This window comes from Bubalus bubalis, chromosome 14 (genome assembly GCF_019923935.1).
Source record: "Bubalus bubalis isolate 160015118507 breed Murrah chromosome 14, NDDB_SH_1, whole genome shotgun sequence".
Lineage (NCBI taxonomy): Eukaryota > Metazoa > Chordata > Mammalia > Artiodactyla > Bovidae > Bubalus > Bubalus bubalis.
In genome coordinates, this window is record NC_059170.1 from 37,063,209 (window position 1) to 37,081,246 (window position 18,038).

General features: G+C 43.0%; 1 protein-coding gene across 10 annotated transcripts in view; it reads right to left on the reverse strand.

The window, feature by feature from the left end:
- The window catches only part of DIP2C (disco interacting protein 2 homolog C), a 310,254-nt gene that overhangs the window by 45,208 nt on the left and 247,008 nt on the right, over positions 1–18,038 (reverse strand). For all 10 annotated transcript variants that reach the window (XM_044927925.1, XM_025264059.2, XM_025264062.2 and 7 more), the window contains 6 exons: positions 15,862–15,985; positions 15,263–15,384; positions 14,297–14,408; positions 14,099–14,208; positions 8,233–8,363; positions 184–352 (listed from right to left, as the gene is read on the reverse strand). In XM_044927925.1, the coding sequence (XP_044783860.1) occupies positions 184–352; positions 8,233–8,363; positions 14,099–14,208; positions 14,297–14,408; positions 15,263–15,384; positions 15,862–15,985 (768 nt within the window). The remainder of the gene's footprint in view (positions 1–183; positions 353–8,232; positions 8,364–14,098; positions 14,209–14,296; positions 14,409–15,262; positions 15,385–15,861; positions 15,986–18,038) is intronic.

Sequence of the window (18,038 nt, forward strand, 5' to 3'; positions counted from 1 at the left end):
ACATTCTGATCTCTAACTCTGGCAGTGGGAAAACATTCATGGTATAAAACGAGGTTTTCATGTAGAAGCAACTCTGTAAATCCTCAGGTGACAGTGGCTGCCCCACCACACCTCTTCCATGCCCTCCAATACTGTGTTTCCCCAGGATGCTGGCAATGCTCCAGGCACTCTTGCGTTGCTTACCTTGAGGGATTCTGTCTGTGATCCCAGGCCCTTGGTGCACAGTTCCATCACTGAATAGGAGCAAAATGTATCACGGACTTTGTACTGACTCACGGCAAGCAGCCACAAGGCAGGGTTGGTCTCCAGCTCTGCCGGTGGGATGAGGATGGACTGGTGCCCAGAGTACACGCTGCAGAGAGACATGGGAGGGCTCAGCGAGGATGGAGGAGGGGGATCCACTGGCCTCTGAGAAACATCTGCTTCCATTTGCAAGAGGGTACAGTCACATCAACTCTACTCTTGGTGTTTTTAAATAAAAAACAAAAGGTGTTTATGAAAACATTTTGAACAATACAAAAGAATTATGTAACTATGATCTGCAGTTACTGTCATTTTGAGCACTTAGTGAGGTATCTCAAAGCTACGATGCTGGTAGGTTTCTCTAAAAGCTACTACACTAACAAACTGAATCTCACAGTGGGGAAATATAGGACTGAATTTTGGTTAAAAGGTCTGAAAGTTCGGAAGAGCAGTTAATGAACTGGATGCTGTCTGGTTTAGCAACCGAAGTTTCACTGGGACCTGGCCCTCAGTCCTTGCAGTACTGTCTTCTGTGGCCACATCAACAGGCAGAGAAGAGGGTTGCAACAGAGGCCATGCAGCCTACATGTGTACTGAACAGCCAACTGAGGAAAAGCATGCCCAACTCAAGTTCAGAAAACTGACATTCAGAATAAATAAAACTAAGACAACTAGAATAGGATTATAATTTCACTCAACATGATCTAAATAAATACCAAAAAAGAACTAAGGAAAATACATGCATTCTCTTGTGTGCAGGCTAAGTCACATCCTGCTCTGTGACCCCACAGACTGCAGCCCACCAGCCTCCTCTGTCCATAGAATTCTCCAGGCAAGAATACTGGAGTGGGTAGCCTTTCCCTTCTCCAGGGGATCTTCCCAACCCAGGGGTTGAACCCAGGTCTCCCACACAGCAGGCGGGTTCTTCACCATCTGAGCCCCAGGGACGCCTGGATGGAGTAGCTGACTGACAAAGCTGTGTTAGCTTGTAGGGTACAGCACAGTGATTCAGTTATACACACACAAAGATGTATTTTTTCAGATTCTTTTTCCTCATATGGCATTACAAAATATTGAGTATAGTTCCCTGTGCTATACAGTAGGGCCTTCCTTGTTGGGTTACCTATTTTATATATAATAGTGTGTATATGTTAATCTCAAACTCTTAATTTATCCCTCTCCCCACCACTTTTCCCTTTGGTAACCATAAGTTTGTTTTCTATGTCAGTGAGTCTATTTCTGCTTTGTAAATAAACTCCTTTGTATCTTTTTTCTTTTGGATTCTACATATAAGCAATGTCATATGTTATCTCTCTCTGGCTTATTTCACTTAGCATGATAATCTCTAGATCAATCCATGGTGCTGCAAATGGCATTATTTCATTCTTTTTTTAGAGCTGAGTAATGGGAAATAGATGGGGAAACAGTGGAAACAGTGTCAGACTTTATTTTGGGGGGCTCCAAAATCACTGCAGATGGTGGTTGCAGCCATGAAATTAAAAGACGCTTACTCCTTAGAAGAAAAGTTATGACCAACCTAGATAGAGTATTGAAAAGCAGAGACATTACTTTGCCAACAAAGTTCTGTCTAGTCAAGGCTATGGTTTTTCCAGTGGTCACGTATGGATGTGAGAGTTGGACTGTGAAGAAAACTGAGGGCCGAAGAATTGATGCTTTTGAACTGTGGTTTTGGAGAAGACACTTGAGAGTCCCCTGGACTGCAAGGAGATCCAACCAGTCCATTCTGAAGGAGATCAGCCCTGGGATTTCTTTGGAAGGAATGATGCTAAAGCTGAAACTCCAGTACTTTGGCCATCTCATGCAAAGAGTTGACTCATTGGAAAAGACTCTGATGCTGGGAGGGATTGGGGGCAGGAGGAGAAGGGGATGACAGAGGATGCGATGGCTGGATGGCATCACTCACTCGATGGACATGAGTCTGAGTGAACTTTGGAAGTTGGTGATGGCCAGGGAGGCCTGGCGTGCTGCGATTCACGGGGTCGCAAAGAGTCGGATATGACTGAGCAACTGAACTGAACTGAACTTACTAGCGTGTGAGATGAGTGCAATTGTGCGGTAGTTTGAGCATTCTTTGGCATTGCCTTTCCTTGGGATTGGAATGAAACTGACCTTTTCCAGTCCTGTGGCCACTGCCAAGTTTTCCCAATTTGCTGGTATATTGAGTGCAGCACTTTCACAGCATCATCTATCAGTATTTGAAATAGCTCCACTGGAATTCCATCACCTCCAATAGCTTTGTTCATAGTGATGCTTTCTAAGGCCCACTTGACTTCACATTCCAGGATGTCTGGCTCTAGGTCAGTGATCACACCATCGTGATTATCTTGGTTGTGAAGATCTTTTTTGTACAGTTCTTCTGTGTATTCCTGCCACCTCTTCTTAATATCTTCTGCTTCTGTTAGATCCATACCATTTCTGTCCTTTATCAAGCCCATCTTTGCATGAAATGTTCCCTTGGTATCTCTAATTTTCTTGAAGAGATCTCTAGTCTTTCCCATTCTGTTGTTTTCCTCTATTTCTTTGCATTGATCCCTGAGGAAGGCTTTCTTATCTCTTCTTGCTATTCTTTGGAACTCTGCATTCAGATGCTTATTATCTTTCCTTTTCTCCTTTGCTTTTTGCTTCTCTTCTTTTCACAGCTATTTGTAAGGCCTCCTCAGGCAGCCATTTTGCTTTTTTGCATTTCTTTTTCATGGGGATGGTCTTGATTCCTGTCTTCTGTACAATGTCATGAATCTCCGTCCATAGTTCATCAGGCACTCTATCAGATCTAGGCCCTTAAATCTATTTCTCACTTTCACTGTATAATCATATGGGATTTGATTTAGTTCATACCTGAATGGTCTAGTGGTTTTCCCTACTTTCTTCAATTTAAGTCTGAATTTGGCAATAAGGAGTTTATGATCTGAGCCACAGTCAGCTCCTGATCTTGTTTTTGTTGACTGTATAGAGCTTCTCTATCTTTGGCTGCAAAGAATATAATCAATCTGATTTTGGTGTTGACCATCTGGTGATGTCCATGTGTAGAGTCTTCTCTTGTGTTGTTGGAAGAGGGTGTTTGCTATGACCAGTGCGTTTTCTTGGCAAAACTCTATTCGTCTTTGCCCTGCTTCATTCCGTATTCCAAAGCCAAATTTGCCTGTTACTCCAGGTGTTTCTTGACTTCCTACTTTTCATTCCAGTGCCCTATAATGAAAAGGACATCTTTTTTGGGTGTTAGTTCTAAAAGGTCTTGTAGGTCTTCATAGAACCGTTCAACTTCAGCTTCTTCAGTGTTACTGGTTAGGGCATAGACTTGGATTACTGTGATACTGAATGGTTTGCCTTGGAAACAAACAGATATCATTCTGTCGTTTTTGAGATTGCATCCAAGTACTGCATTTCGGACTCTCTTGTTGACCATGATGGCTACTCCATTTCTTCTGAGGGATTCCTGCCCGCAGTAGTAGATATAATGGTCATCTGAGTTAAATTCACCCATTCCGGTCCATTTTAGTTCACTGATTCCTAGAATGTCGACGTTCACTCTTGCCATCTCCTGTTTGACCACTTCCAATTTGCCTTGATTCGTGGACCTGACATTCCAGGTTCCTATGCAATATTGCTCTTTACAGCATTGGACCTTGCTTCTATCACCAGTCGCATCCACAATATCACATCCACATCCACCATAGTTTGGCCCCAGGTAAATAACAGGGAGGGAACACAGCTCCACCCATAAACAGAAAATTGGATTAAAGATTTTCTGAGCATGGCCCCACCCATCAGAACAAAAGGCTCCTCCATCCATGAGACTTTCCAGGCAAGAATACTGGATTGGGTTGCCATTCCCTTCTCCAGGGCATCTTCCCAACCCAGGGCTTGAACCCAGGTGTCCTGCATTGCCTGCAGACTCTTTACCATCTGAGCCACCAGGTAATCCAAGAGTTCTGAGGATATACTGACTGGTCTCAGTACATCCTGGTCTCAGGATAAAGGATTCTAATACCCCCAACTTTCCTTTGAAAGTTTGCAAATATTTCCTCTGAAATCCTGCTAATGTAAAAGTTTTGTTATTGCGCTTGTCGAGACAGAAAAAATAAATTCCACTGCCATTGAACAGAAAAAAAAAAAAGTTTTGTTATTCACATAGGATGCAAAACTGCACATTCCATTGGAGCCCTATGGAAACGTATAAAAATTATTTTCATAGTCATTATATAAAACTCAGTAAGAGGCCATTCCAATAATTGTAACACTCAAAATTCTGTCAATTTTTCTCTAAGATCTGTCCTTCGGAAACTGATTGAGGTCTTTAAGGATCACTTTATAATATGGTGGTTATTTAAGAGATCAAACAGCACAACAGCAAATACATCTGTATTACAATACTGATATCCTAGTCAAACAGCTACTTACTGCAAGTCAGATGGATCCAACAACACTCCTGCACAAATGGAGCCAAGGCCTGCAGTTGTGAAAACACGCTTTTATCCAAAGTTTTTGTATCCGATACAACACTGCAGTGCTTTAAAATCAGTTTTTCCATTTAGTTGAGAAACCGGCATGCCCTACTTGTTTTCTCAATTCTAACCAATCAGCTTTTCAAGAATACACACTTGGGGTCTGAAGAGAAGCCTAGATCTACAGCACACCAGGGCTGCCCCTCACACACGCAGGTCCTGTGACTGTGCCTGGAGCTCTCATCTTCTTTCCAGGGTCGTGAGAGCTAAGGGAGATCCCTGCCCCTGAGCACACCAACATGAGCGGCAGCCCCCAAGTGGACGACTCCTTGGTGTTTAGTGCCATAGGCACCAACGCACCCTCTGCCCTTTGCGATGTGGCACTCCAGAATCAGCCTACAGACCATGTGTGGAATGACCCTGAATTAGAGCTTTCTTTTTAGCTCAGGTGCCAACTTCAATGAGAATCCTCAAGGCAGCATTAAGCAGGAAGAAATAAAAATAATGAAAAATTTACCTCTGCTGAATGGATGTTAAAAGAACAATCCTGGCCAAAATTGGATCAATGCCAGGTAACAGCCCAAGATCTAACAACCCTGCACATCGTGCACCATACAAGTCATAATTATCCACCAGGAAACACGGCTTGGGAGTTTTCCATGAGCGCTGAATGTTATTCAACCCACTCGTGAATCAGGATGAACCGGACCACCTGAACTAGAACCCCTGCCTGGCTTCTGTTCCAGCTCCAGTTTACACACTTCTCTGTCACCATGGACTCCCATTTTCCAGCACACACCAAGCTGAGTTAACAACACTGGAGTCCCATGTGTTAGGGAACCAAAATGTACATAAACACCCTATAACGATACACTTCTTAATTATGACAATCTATTGTTTCCATATTGTTATCAGCATTTTCCTTCTAAATCCTGTAATAAGGAGACCCAAAATGAAGAAAACAAAATGCAAATTACCTATTACTAGCTTTCTTAAGAATACACATCAGGATAAAAGATTCGCTTGATCAGACTGCTATGGGCATGAAAAGGTGGGGTCCACGTGATGGAGTTCAAGGTTGGAGACACTAAGCACATTTGTGGAAATTAAGCATAGTTTCACCTCTGTCTTCACTTCTGTAAATGGAAGTCAACACTAATAAAAACGCTATTAAATCCTAATACAGGACAACAGAAAACCTGATTCACCAATTTTCTACTTGCCTTTTTTTGGTCTCAATCCAACAAAAGTTGATTGCTTGCTGTTTCATTTATTAACCAATACTGAATTCTTGGCACTGGCTGTTATACTTTCCAACTTAATAATAGCAGGTTGCTTATAGGGAAGAAATTATTTCCTGCAAAATTCTCAAACCTCAACTATTTCAGTTTAGATCTTAACTTCAAAAAGAACAGAACAATTTAAAAACACTTTGGGAACATTTTCTCCCAGTCTCTGGCCTGCTCCCATTCTCTTGACAGTGCCTTCTGCAGAGCAGAGATAATTGATTTTAATAAAGTCAGTCTGTCAATTATTTCTTTCATGATCAAGCCTTTGGAGGTGTGTCAAAAAGTCATCACCAAACCCAAGATTATCTAGATTTTCTCCCAAGTTATCATCTAGTTTTATAGTTTTATGTTTCACATTTAGGTATATGATGTATTTTGATCTATTTTTGAGAAGGCCACAAAGCCTCTGTGTAGAGTCATTTTTTTGCAGGGGGCGGGGATGGATGTCCAGTTGTTCCAACACCATCTCTTGAAAAGGTCATTGTATGGCTGTACTGCTTCTGCACGTCTGTCAAAGCTCAAAGGACTGTACTTACTTGAGTCTGTTTCTGGGCTCTCTACAACACCAAGAGTGAGCTCTGATGTAAATTACAGACTCTGGGATGATAATACATCAAGGTAGGTTCCTAGTTTGTAAAAAACATATGCTCTGGTGGGAGATGCTTATAATGGGGAAGCTGTGCATGTGGGGGTGGGGTGGAACAGAAAATCTCTGCACTTTCCCTTCAATCTTGCTGTGAAGCTAATAGTGCTCTGAAAAAGAAAACCTTAATAAAAAAAATTAAAATAAAAAATGGTTGACCAGGAAAAGAGAGAAAAAATACATTCTGGTAATTAATATAAAGGTATACATTTATAATTCAATGATTTCAGATTATTACTTTGATAAAACATACAAAGAATTGATAACTCTCACAATTTGGGCACCCTGAGCAAGGCAGCTGTACAACTCAGGATAACACATGTCGCCCTGTGGTGTCACACTGGTTAGCCTCCTGAATGGGCAGGGTAGGGTCTGTGCCATATACCTCAGTTACTTCAAGGAAAGGAGTTTTCTTTTAAAACAAAACAAAACAAGTTTTACTTAGGTATAATTTGTATATCATATATCCAACCATTTGAAGCACAGAATTAAAAGAACTTCGATAAATCTGCAGAGTCATACAATGCTCACCACAATGCAGTCTAGAACACTTCCATCACCCTGACACAAAACTGGCAAAACACAGTCCATGTGAAGCTGGCTGTTGGGCCCTGGTGTTTGTTACAGCATTTCTACACACTTAAAACACTTGCATATATTTGAAAATGTTAATAAAAAGTAGTACACTATATTAGAAAATAAAATCTGAAAGACTATATGCCAAAATGCTAATAGTGTATTTACTGGAATCACCCTGATACCTCAGTTGGTAAAGAATCTGCCTGCAATGCAGGAGAACCTGGTCTGAGTCCTGGGTTGGGAAGATCCGCTGGAGGAGGGTTAGGCCACCTACTCCAGTATTCTTGGGCTTCCTTTGTGGCTCAACTGGTAAAGAATCTGCCTGCAATGCAGGAGAACTGGGTTGGGAAAGGTAAAGGCTACCCACTCCAGGATTCTGGCCTGGAGAATTCCATGGACTGTATAGTCCATGGGTTGCAAAGAGTTGGGCACGACTGAGCGACTTTCACTTTTTTTCACTTTCACTAGGTTGTATACTTATGGAAAGCTTAATTTTCTTCTTTATATTATTTTGTGTTTTCTAAAGTTTCTATGATGAACATATACGTACAATTAGAGAAAAATGCCAATAAACATTCATTTTTTCCATACATACTGTTGATACCTGCCAGGAGGGGAGAGGAGCCTGCTCCCGGCATCCCCCAACTAGAGTCAGGGAGAAGCCGAGGAGGAAAGAGCCCGGATGCCCCTGGTCACAGTTCTAGGCCTGGGACATATGCAAAGATTTGGAGCTACAAGAAGCAAGCCCAAGGTCTGGGAGTTGCTTGGAAAACAGGCTCCCAACAGACAGCTTCTCAGAGCGGACCCAGATGCTGTCTCTGTTAGTTTCAGCAAATTTTACAGAGACTAACTTTCCAGACGCTGGACAGTGTGGCTACCAGCATGCAGAGCCAGGCTGAGAGGGAGCCACATCCTGCAGGCAGCCCCCTCCCATGAGCAGGTCTGAGCTCACAGGTGATCTGAAAAAGCATGCATGATTATTTACTTATATCACAGAGATACAGAGAAAACTCACCTACAGAGGCACCACAGGACAAACCCAAGTCCACAGTAAGGGTCCAAGCAAATGGCCACTTCTCTCGAGGGGTAGAGCTCACACTGCAGCTTAATAGAACGGCAGAAGGCACTGGTGGCTGCATGAGACATCTGCAAGACAGCAAGGCTGTGTCAGGCGCCAGAGCCGCAGCCCAGCCTCAGGACTCTTGCACCACCACAGGCCGTACAGAACGCACTGGACCAGACACCAATGCTAAGAGTGGTTTTAGACAGGACAATTGTAGCCAAGCTCTGGTTTCGTTAGGAGAGGGTAGGCTGTGGGTTCTCATTAGTCTTCCCGTTTTCAGTGAGTAAGCCACAAGTAAAATTTCCCGGTCCCCCAGGACTTAGTAACTCTAGCCCATGAGGTCGGGACATCTTGCATTTGAATGGTGGCTTCGACTGCGACCCCACCACAGCCTGTACAGTACATGGGGACACGTGACCAATCATATGCCCTCTCCAGGCAGAGACAACACCTGACTCGTGCTTCACCTCCAGACCCAGCCCTGCACCTGTCATGCAGCAGAGGGACCAGCAGAGCACACTGGACGCACAACTCCTGTTGGTAAAGATTCGCTGAAGGTCACACCCATTTGTGCAGTGAGATAAGCTTGTCATTTGACTGGAACCCAAGTCCAGTCTCAGCATAGCTACAGTTAAGAGTTTCTCTAAAGGCAGCAGCCAGTCCCACAACAGTCAGTATGGAATGTGAATTCTTTTAAAGTACAGAAAAATTATATCTAATAACATCAATTTTCACAGATGCTTTCTAGCCAAACTAATCTAAGAGGAACAGGAAAGTAAAAGCACTCCAGAAAACTTAACCAACTTCATGGTCTTAGATACTTCTCAAGTTAGTGTGGAGTGCACATCACCCAGAGCTGAACTGTAAAAGGGACCAGCGCAGAGCATCTGGGCAGAATTTGACAGGGATCCTACATGCTAGGATGGAAGGCCCTCACTCCTGGCGTGTCTCATCTCTTTCCCCAAGCTGGCTAATAAAAGCTCTTAGTCATCTGATTGGATTTCCCTGAATGTTACCGATGCTTCTTGAAAAAGAACAACAAAGTCAGAGGACTCACCCTTTCTGATTTAAAAACTTAGTAGAAAGCTACTGTAATCAAAACAGTGTGGTAGTGGCATAAAGACAGACACACAGAAAAACAGAATCGAATAGATAGCCCAGAAATAGAACCTCACATACATGGTGAAATGACTTTTAAAAAATTTTTCATTAATTTATTTTTCCCTAGACTTCACATACAATTGACTGATTGATTGAGGTATAACTGATCTACATCATTATGCTAGTTTCAGGTACACAACATATATATGTGTATGTCTTACAAAATGATCACCACAGTAAGTCTAATGAAGAGCGCTACTAAGATTTACTCTCTTACCAACTTCCAAGTACGCAACACAGTACACTATTAACTACCATTTCCATGCTGTACAATACATCCACAGCCCTTATTTATAACCGGAAGCCTGTACCTTTTGGCTCCCTGCACCTGTTTTTGCCCATCATCAATCTGTTTTCTCTATGAGCTTGGTTTTTAAAAAAAAATATTTCACATATAAGTGAGATCACATAGCATTTGTCTTTCTGACTTAGCATGATGTCCTTCAGGTTCACCCATGTTGTTACAAATGGCAGAATTTCCTTCTTTCTAATGGCTGAATTATACTGCACTGTGTGCTTACAGATGGTGTGGGTGAGTGGGCAGGCATGTCTCATTTTTCTTATCCATTCATCTGCCAACGGACACTGATATTGTTTCCATATCTTGGCTATTGTAAAATAATGCTCTATGAACACTGGGGTGCAGACATCTTTCTGAGTTAGTGTTTTTATTTTCTTCAGATCAATACCCAGAAGTGGAATTTTTGGATAATATGGTAGTTTTATTTTTAACTCTTTGAGGAACCTCTATACTGTTTTTCATAGTGGCTACACCAGGTTACATTTCCACCAACAGTGCACAAGGGCTTCTCTTTCTCCACACCCTCATCAACATGTTATCTCTTGTCTTTTTGATGATGGCCATCCTGACAAGTGTGAAGGGATAGCTCACTGTGGTTTTCATTTGCATTTCCCTGATGATTAGTGATGCTGAGCATATTTTCTTGTACCTGTTGTCCATCTGTATATCTTTTTCAGAAAAATGTCTATTTACATCCCCTGCCCATTTTTAAGCAATTGTTTTTCTGCTGTTAAGTTGTATGGGTTCTTTACATATTTTGGGTATTAACCCATTATCAATATGTGGTTTGCAAATATTTCCTCCCGTTCGCTAGGTTGCCTTTTCATTGGTTGGTTTCCTTTGCTGTGCAAAAGCTTTTGGTTTGATGTAGTTCCACTTGCTTAACTTTTATTTCCTTTGCTATTGATGTCAAACTAAAATCTCCAAGACCAATGTCTAGGAGCTGACCCCTATGTTTTCTCCTAGGAGAGTTATGGTTTCAGGTCTTATGTTCAAGTCTTTAATTCACTTTGAGTTCATTTTTACAGGTGCAGAAAATTGTTCCAGTTTCATTCTTTAGCATGTGGCTGTCCAATCCTCCAAGCACATTTACTTAAAAGTCTGTCCTTTCCCATCACATATTCTTGGCTCCTTTGCCATAAACAAGTTAACATTATATGTGGGTTTATTTCTAGGCTATTCTGTGTCACTGGTCTTTGTGTCTGTTTTTGTACCAGTACCATACTGTTGGCATTACTGTAGCCTTATAATGTCAGTGAGCATGATGCCTCCAGCTCTGATCTTTTCCAAGATGGCTTTGGCTATTTGGGTCTTTTGTGGTTTCACACTAATTTTTAGAATAGTTTGTTCTATTTCTGTGAAAAATGCCACTGGAATTTTGATAGGGACTGCAACGAACCTGTAGATTGCTTTGGGTAGTATAGACATTATAACAATATTAATTATTCCAATCCAAAAGTATGGAATATCTTTCATTTGTCCTTTTCAATTTATTCCATCAATATTTTACAGTTTTCAGTATACAGATCCTTTACTTCCTTGGTTAAATTTATTCCTAGGTATTCTTTTTGATGCAGTTGTAAATAAAACTGTTTCCTTAATTTCTCTTTCTGCTATTTTATTATTAGTGTACAGAAACACAACAGATTTCTCTGTATTGATTTTGTTATCTTGTACTTTACTGAATTATTTATTGTAAGTTTTCGGTGGAGTTTTTAGTGTTTTCTCTACAAAGCATCATGTCATCTGCAAATAGTGACAATTTTAATTCCTCCTTTCCCAACTTAGATGCCTTGTATTTCTTTTTCTTGCCTAATTTCTCTGCTTAGGACTTACAACACTATACTGAATAAGAGTGGCTTCCTGATCTTAGAAGAAATCTTGCCTTTTCTCTGGAAATCTTTCAACCTCTCACTCTCGAGCATGATGCTAACTAAGTGGGGGTGATCAAACGTATTTTTGATAAGAATGCCAAGACCATTCAATGGGGAAAGGACAGTCCTTTCAACAAATGGTGCTTGGAAAACTGGATATCCACATGCAAAAGAATTAAGCTACACTCTTAACCTAATACCATAAACAAAATTAACAGAAAATGGATCAAAGTTCTAAATTTAAGACCTAAAACAATACAACTTATAGAAGAAAACATGGGACATGGGACAAAAGTTCACTACACTGGATTTGGAAATGCTTTCTTGGATAGGACACCAAAGGCACTGGTTAAAAAAAAAACAACAGTCAAAATTAGACTTCATGAAAACTAAACAATTTTCTGCATCAAAAGGCACTATCCATAGAGTAAAAGAGGCTTCCCTTGTAGCTCAGTCGGTAAAGAATCTGCCTGCGGTGCAGGAGACCAGAGTTCAGTCCCTGGGTTGGGAAGATCCCTTGGAGAAGGAAATGGCAACCCACTCCAGTATCCTTACCTGGAAAATCCCATGGACAGAGGAGCCTGGTGAGCTGCAGTTCATGGGGTCGCAAAGAGTCGGGCACGACTGAGCAACTAACACTTACATAGAGTAAAAGGGCGACTCAAAGAATGGGACAGAATATCTGCATGTAACTGATAAGGGTATCAGAGAACTTCTAAAACTCAACACCAATAAGAAAACTATCAATTCAAAATCAGCAAAGGAGTTGAATAAACATTTCTCCAAAGAATACATACCAAAAGGTGCTCAGTATCATTAATCCTCAGAGAAATGCAAATCAAAATTACAGTGTGATCTACCTCACATACATTAGGAAGGCCACTTCAAACAAACAAACAAACAAAAAGGAAATGCCCAGGGAGTTCCCTTGTGATTTAATCATCAGGGTTCCAGATTTTCACTGCCATGGCCCAGGTTCAATCGCTGGTCAGGCAACCAAGATCCTACAAGCCATGAGGCTCAGCCACAGAAAAAGAAGACATTCAAAAGAGAAAAACCAACAGAAAATAAATTCCAAGTGTTGGCAAGAATGTAGAGAAACTGGAAACTTTGTGCATCATTGGTGAGAAGGTAAAGTGGGACAGCTACTGTAGAAAAGAGTATGATAATTCCCTCCAAAATAAAAATAAAATTACCCTTTGACCCAACAATTCAACTCCTGGATATATATTTTAAAGAGTTAAAGGCCATGTTTCAAAGAGATATTTATACACCCCATGCTCAATGCAGCATGATTCACAATAGCTAAAATGTGAAAGCAACTCAAGTATCCATTGAAAAATGAATGGATAAGCAAAATGTGGTAAACACATACAGTGAAATCTTAACGCAACCTTAAAAAGGAATTTTGATATATACTTCAACATGGATGAACCTTGAAGAAACTATGCTAAGTGAAATAAGTCAGACACAGGAAGACATATATTGTATGATTCTACGTAAACATGGTACTGCTGCTGCTGCTAAGTCACTTCAGTCGTGTCAGACTCTGTGCGACCCCAAAGACGACAGCCCACCAGGCTCCCCTATCCCTGAGATTCCTCCAGGCAAGAATACTGGAGTGGATTGCCATTTCCTTCTTCAATGCATGAAAGCGAAAAGTGAAAGTGAAGTTGCTCAGTTGTGTCTGACTCTTAGCGACCCCATGGACTGCAAACAAGGTACTAGAACAGTCAAAATTGCAGAGACAGAAAGCTGGCAGGTAGGGTCGAGTCTCAGTTTAGAAGATGAGTTATGGAGGTGAGTGCTGCTGAGAGCAGCACAGAACTGTGAATGAATTTAATACCACTGAACCACACACTTGAATTGGTTAAGTGGTAAGTGTATGTTACATGTATTTTACTACAAATACAAAATTGGAAAAAAAAGTCAAGCAAGAGAACTGACAATTATGCAAGCTCAGCAAGCAGACGAATAATAGGTGCAGGGCTTCCTGAGGCTAGAGAACTCAACGGTATCTTGATGAGGACCCTGCCTAACCTAGGAGAGTCCTAATTCAGGTGACACATGTACTAGTTCCCTTTTTTGATGGGAAAAAGCAACAGCAACAAGCAGCATTCTGGCCTGTTATAATGAGACCTGTGTTAAAAATGCAAGGAACTCCTGTGCACAGAGTTTTATAATAGAATACTGGGATCTGAGAACCAGCAAGAAAGGAAAACATAGGCAGTTTCTTTATTAGGGGCTGGTGAAGCTGTGGTTATACACAAAAACACTGTTTGAACATTTGGAAAGAATCAGTCAGCCTAGCTAACTACTGAAATGGTCACGCATTTTATAGCTTAAACAGAACACACACATATGCATATACCTCTCTCCGTGTTTTGATGCCAGGCCCCACCAGAGCCCTATACACGTAAGAATGAAAATTAAGCATCGCTCTATGGCCTGCTAACTGCACACTACTCAGATTGTTTCTCACCTTCACTCCAGCTAGCATCCCGGTTGTGGACACACTGAAATCAAGATAAGCTAGAGTGTCTGGGTTGGAAGGTTTATAGATCTGGGCAGGCCGCTTCTTTGGCAAATCATCTGGAGAAGAAAACAAGCTGTTAGCATCTCTGACTTAGTGGAAAAGCAGATGAGCAAACAGACATTTTTGGTGAGTTTGAGAACCAACCTGTGTCTAGTATAGGGGGCCAGGCCCTGACATCCACCGCCGCAGCTGCCTCCCTGGACCGTAACAATTTACAGATCAGTTGTGTTGTCATCAGACAGGCAGAACGGCTCACCTGAGGGTCAGAGAACAAGGCACGGAGAGGAGGAGGGTAAAGGACAGGGGACTATGCCTGCTTGCATGCCAGCTGTGTACCACGTGGAAGCTGTGTAGCTCCAGGGTAGGCTGCGTGCACAGCCGCCTCATTCAGGGCCAACGGAGGTCCATGTGACTGGGAATCTGACCACAGACCACATGAGCAGAGCTCGTGCGGACTGAGGCCCTGGCAATTACTAGAGCTGAGTGGTGTCAACTGTGTGGCCGTCACCTCAGAAAGCACCACCCAAACTACCCACTCTCACCACACCCTCCCCATCCTCCAGAAACGCTCACTCTCCACACACAGCCTCAGCACTTACTGCCACAGTGACAACCCTGAAGGTCCTCTGACACAACTACAAACAAGTATTTATTTGTGATGCCCCTTGGGGTTCCTCCTCTAAGGGGAAAAACTTATCCTAATCCTCTTAAACTTCACCAAAAACAAAAACAAAAAAAGTTAAAACAAACTGTACTTTCAAAAAGGAACAGGCTGCTTTTCAGTCTTGAGGAAAGAAACATTAAAATGTCTGACTTTCCCACTCCTCTTGGTTTGTTCCTTGGCCTGGTGGGGAATCACCCAGTGTCCAGAGAGGTGCCCTCTCTAGGGAGTGAATTTGATTCCCACGCATTGTGGCAAAACTGCTCTCTAGCCCCTAACTCTACGCACAAGTTGCTATCTTGATTCCAGAGCAAAACAGCAAGCTCCTAGAACAAAGAGGCTGGGCCCCCTCCACCTCTGGGACTACAGACGCCCTCACCAGCCCCGGAGCCCAGGCTCTGTAGTCTACAAGCCCAGCACTCGGGCCAGACCCTGCAGGCAGCCATTACCTCCACGATCATCTTCACGGTGGGCAGCGTGGTGGCGATGTTCTGTGGGTGTGGGGGACGGACGGTGATGGGCACGCAGCCTGCATACAGGCAGCCATAGAATGCAGCGATGAGGTCTATCCCTGCACAGAGAGAGGAGCAGTCTTCAGTGAGACTCAGCAGCAGGACAACCAAGCTGGAGCAGCCAGGCAGGCACGGGGCCGCCCCCACGCGTCTGTCAGACTTCAGGGACAGCCCCCCAGCAGCCCCGTTCCCTCAGGCACAGGAAGCCAACGCAGCCCAGAGGCTTCACTGCTGTCACCCCTCTAAGGAGTCTTTAAACTCAACTTCCTGATTATCCACTCAGTGGTCAAGTATTTAACTACTGATTAAATGAACTGCCTCAGATAGCTAATAAAGTTCGATACAAAAGTCTCTGAAATACCAATTTGTCTGTGCCCCTATCATCAGTCATACAGCACGCAGCACACAGTCCACCCTGTGAGCCAGGCCGGGGTAGGGGCCCATTTTGGTGGTAATACAGCAAGGCCATCGAGCACCAATGGGTGTGATGCAGGGTCCCTCAGGCACGGGCTGGTCTGCACAACCCCGTTTCTTACCTGGTGGGTAGACCAGGGCGACGTGGTCCCCGTCCTGCAGGTGTCCCCTCTCCATCAGCATCACGGCTATCTTCTCAGCCCGCTTGTGCAGCTGGACACACGTCAGCGAGTTTGCTATTGTGCCCTGAGTATCACAAGAACAAATGGGTATGATGTTTTTTTAATATCACAGCTTTGAGATGCCTTTTGTATACCATACAACTCACTGATTTAAAATGTACAATTAAGTGGATGTATCTGCAGAGTTGTGTGACCCCCACCACAGCCAGCTTCAAAACATTTTCGTTACCCCCTCAAAAGACCACCCACCACTGGCATTCTGCTCTCCTCTCCTCCCCAGTAGCTAGGAAGTACAACACCAAAGATGACTCCAGATACATCTGCATTAACAAGAAACATTTAAAAAACAATTACTGGACATGAAAAAAACAGCTAAAAGTATAAAACAAAATCAATCTAGTAATTTGGGGACTTATGTGTAATTGTCGTGGGCAATAAGAAATTAATCATAAATCTGGAGGATCTGAACTATGAAAAATAGGACTAACTGAAACTGTTTTTAAAAAAGACTACATCAAAAGTCAAGGAGGTCAGAAAACAAACAAACCAACTCCCAGAAAAGCAACCATCCAAAAAAAAAAAAAAAAAACAAAAGGAAAAATGGGAATTGTCAAATTCATTTAATGTAGACTTCTAAATACACAGGAACAAATAAACACATTTGGATTGAAAAGTACCTTAAAAAACACTGAGGATGAAAATCAGTAGCAAAACAGGTACTAAGAGATATCAAAATACATGACATTTACTCTTTATTTATAAAAGCAAGAATAAACTATAAATTATAAACATACAACTTATCCAAAAAAGTTTCCCTTGAGGATTCACTTATTTGCACATATTCCCAGGTAAGAGGAGACCATTGTCTACAGCTATTTAAAAACTGCTGTATCATCAATTCCGACTTTAAAGGGATGAACGGGGGAAGGACCTCTCCTTACACTAAGTGCAAACCTGACAGGAGTGTTGGGTGAGGAAGACCCTGCAGCTGGACACAGGATGGTGGGCACCAGGAGCCTGATGCATCTGTTGAGGTGGGGAGTTTCCAAGAACAGTGACATGAAGAAGACTGTCCACAGGGAGGTGGTGAGAGCAGCTGGTTGTGTGGGAGGAGAAACGTGGACAGGAGAGACCAGAATCTTTGGGGCCGTTAAAGGATACGGGTGACCTGGTGATTTGAAGTGTGTGAAGAGACACTAGAAATGCCACTCAAGCAGAACATCTGCACAGGGTGTGTGGGATCCAGTGAGATGTGAACCCTAAAAGGATATATATACCAGCGGCCAGCATTTGCCCAAAACACTCACAAGATCATTGATGGCCTGGGGCACATAGGCCGGTGGAGAAGGGGGGCCATCTAGACAGCTGCCAGGCAGGCTCAGGCCCCTTCCTGCTGAGACCAGCCTCCCCCACAGTGGGGCTATGCTTACCATTCTCTGAATTGAACCTTCTCATCCCAAATATTTTCCTTAATCATCTTCCTTGTGAGGAAGGTTAAACAATAAACAGAAAAAGACACAGAAAGTGGAAGAGCCAGAGAGCAGCATGTGGCAAAGCCAGGTAAACATAGAAAGACCTATGAGGCTGGTGTCTGGGACCAGCTGAAATCTGAGAACTGGTGCCTTCGCAGCTGGACCAGTCCTCTGAGCAATCATTCCTGTGCAACACATGTGTGCACATGAACCAAAACATATCCCTCTTCACCCAATAGTCCTGCGAGCTCTTCAAAGTGAAGATGGGGCACCAGCCCCCAGTACACCGAGGTGAGGCCCACACCACCACCCCCCACCCCCCACCCTGAGCCCCCATGCTTGCATGCCAGCTGTCCTGGAGGAACGCCAGCACTGCACTCCTGGCTGTGGCCGGGACCAGTGGAGTTGCTGGCGGGGCGGCAGTACCAACTGGGGACTCCCGCCACCACCCTGCTGCCTGTGCTGGTCCATCAGCAGGTCTTATCTTAAGAAGCGAGCATTCTGGGATTGAGCTGTTAAACTCTTTCAACTGCTCTTCTTTGAGTTATCCAAAGAGCCAGCACTGATCCCCTATCAGTATCAGCTTTCCTGTCACATAACAAAGCCTATAAGATGCTAGAAGCACCGATGACTCACGAGTAGCTG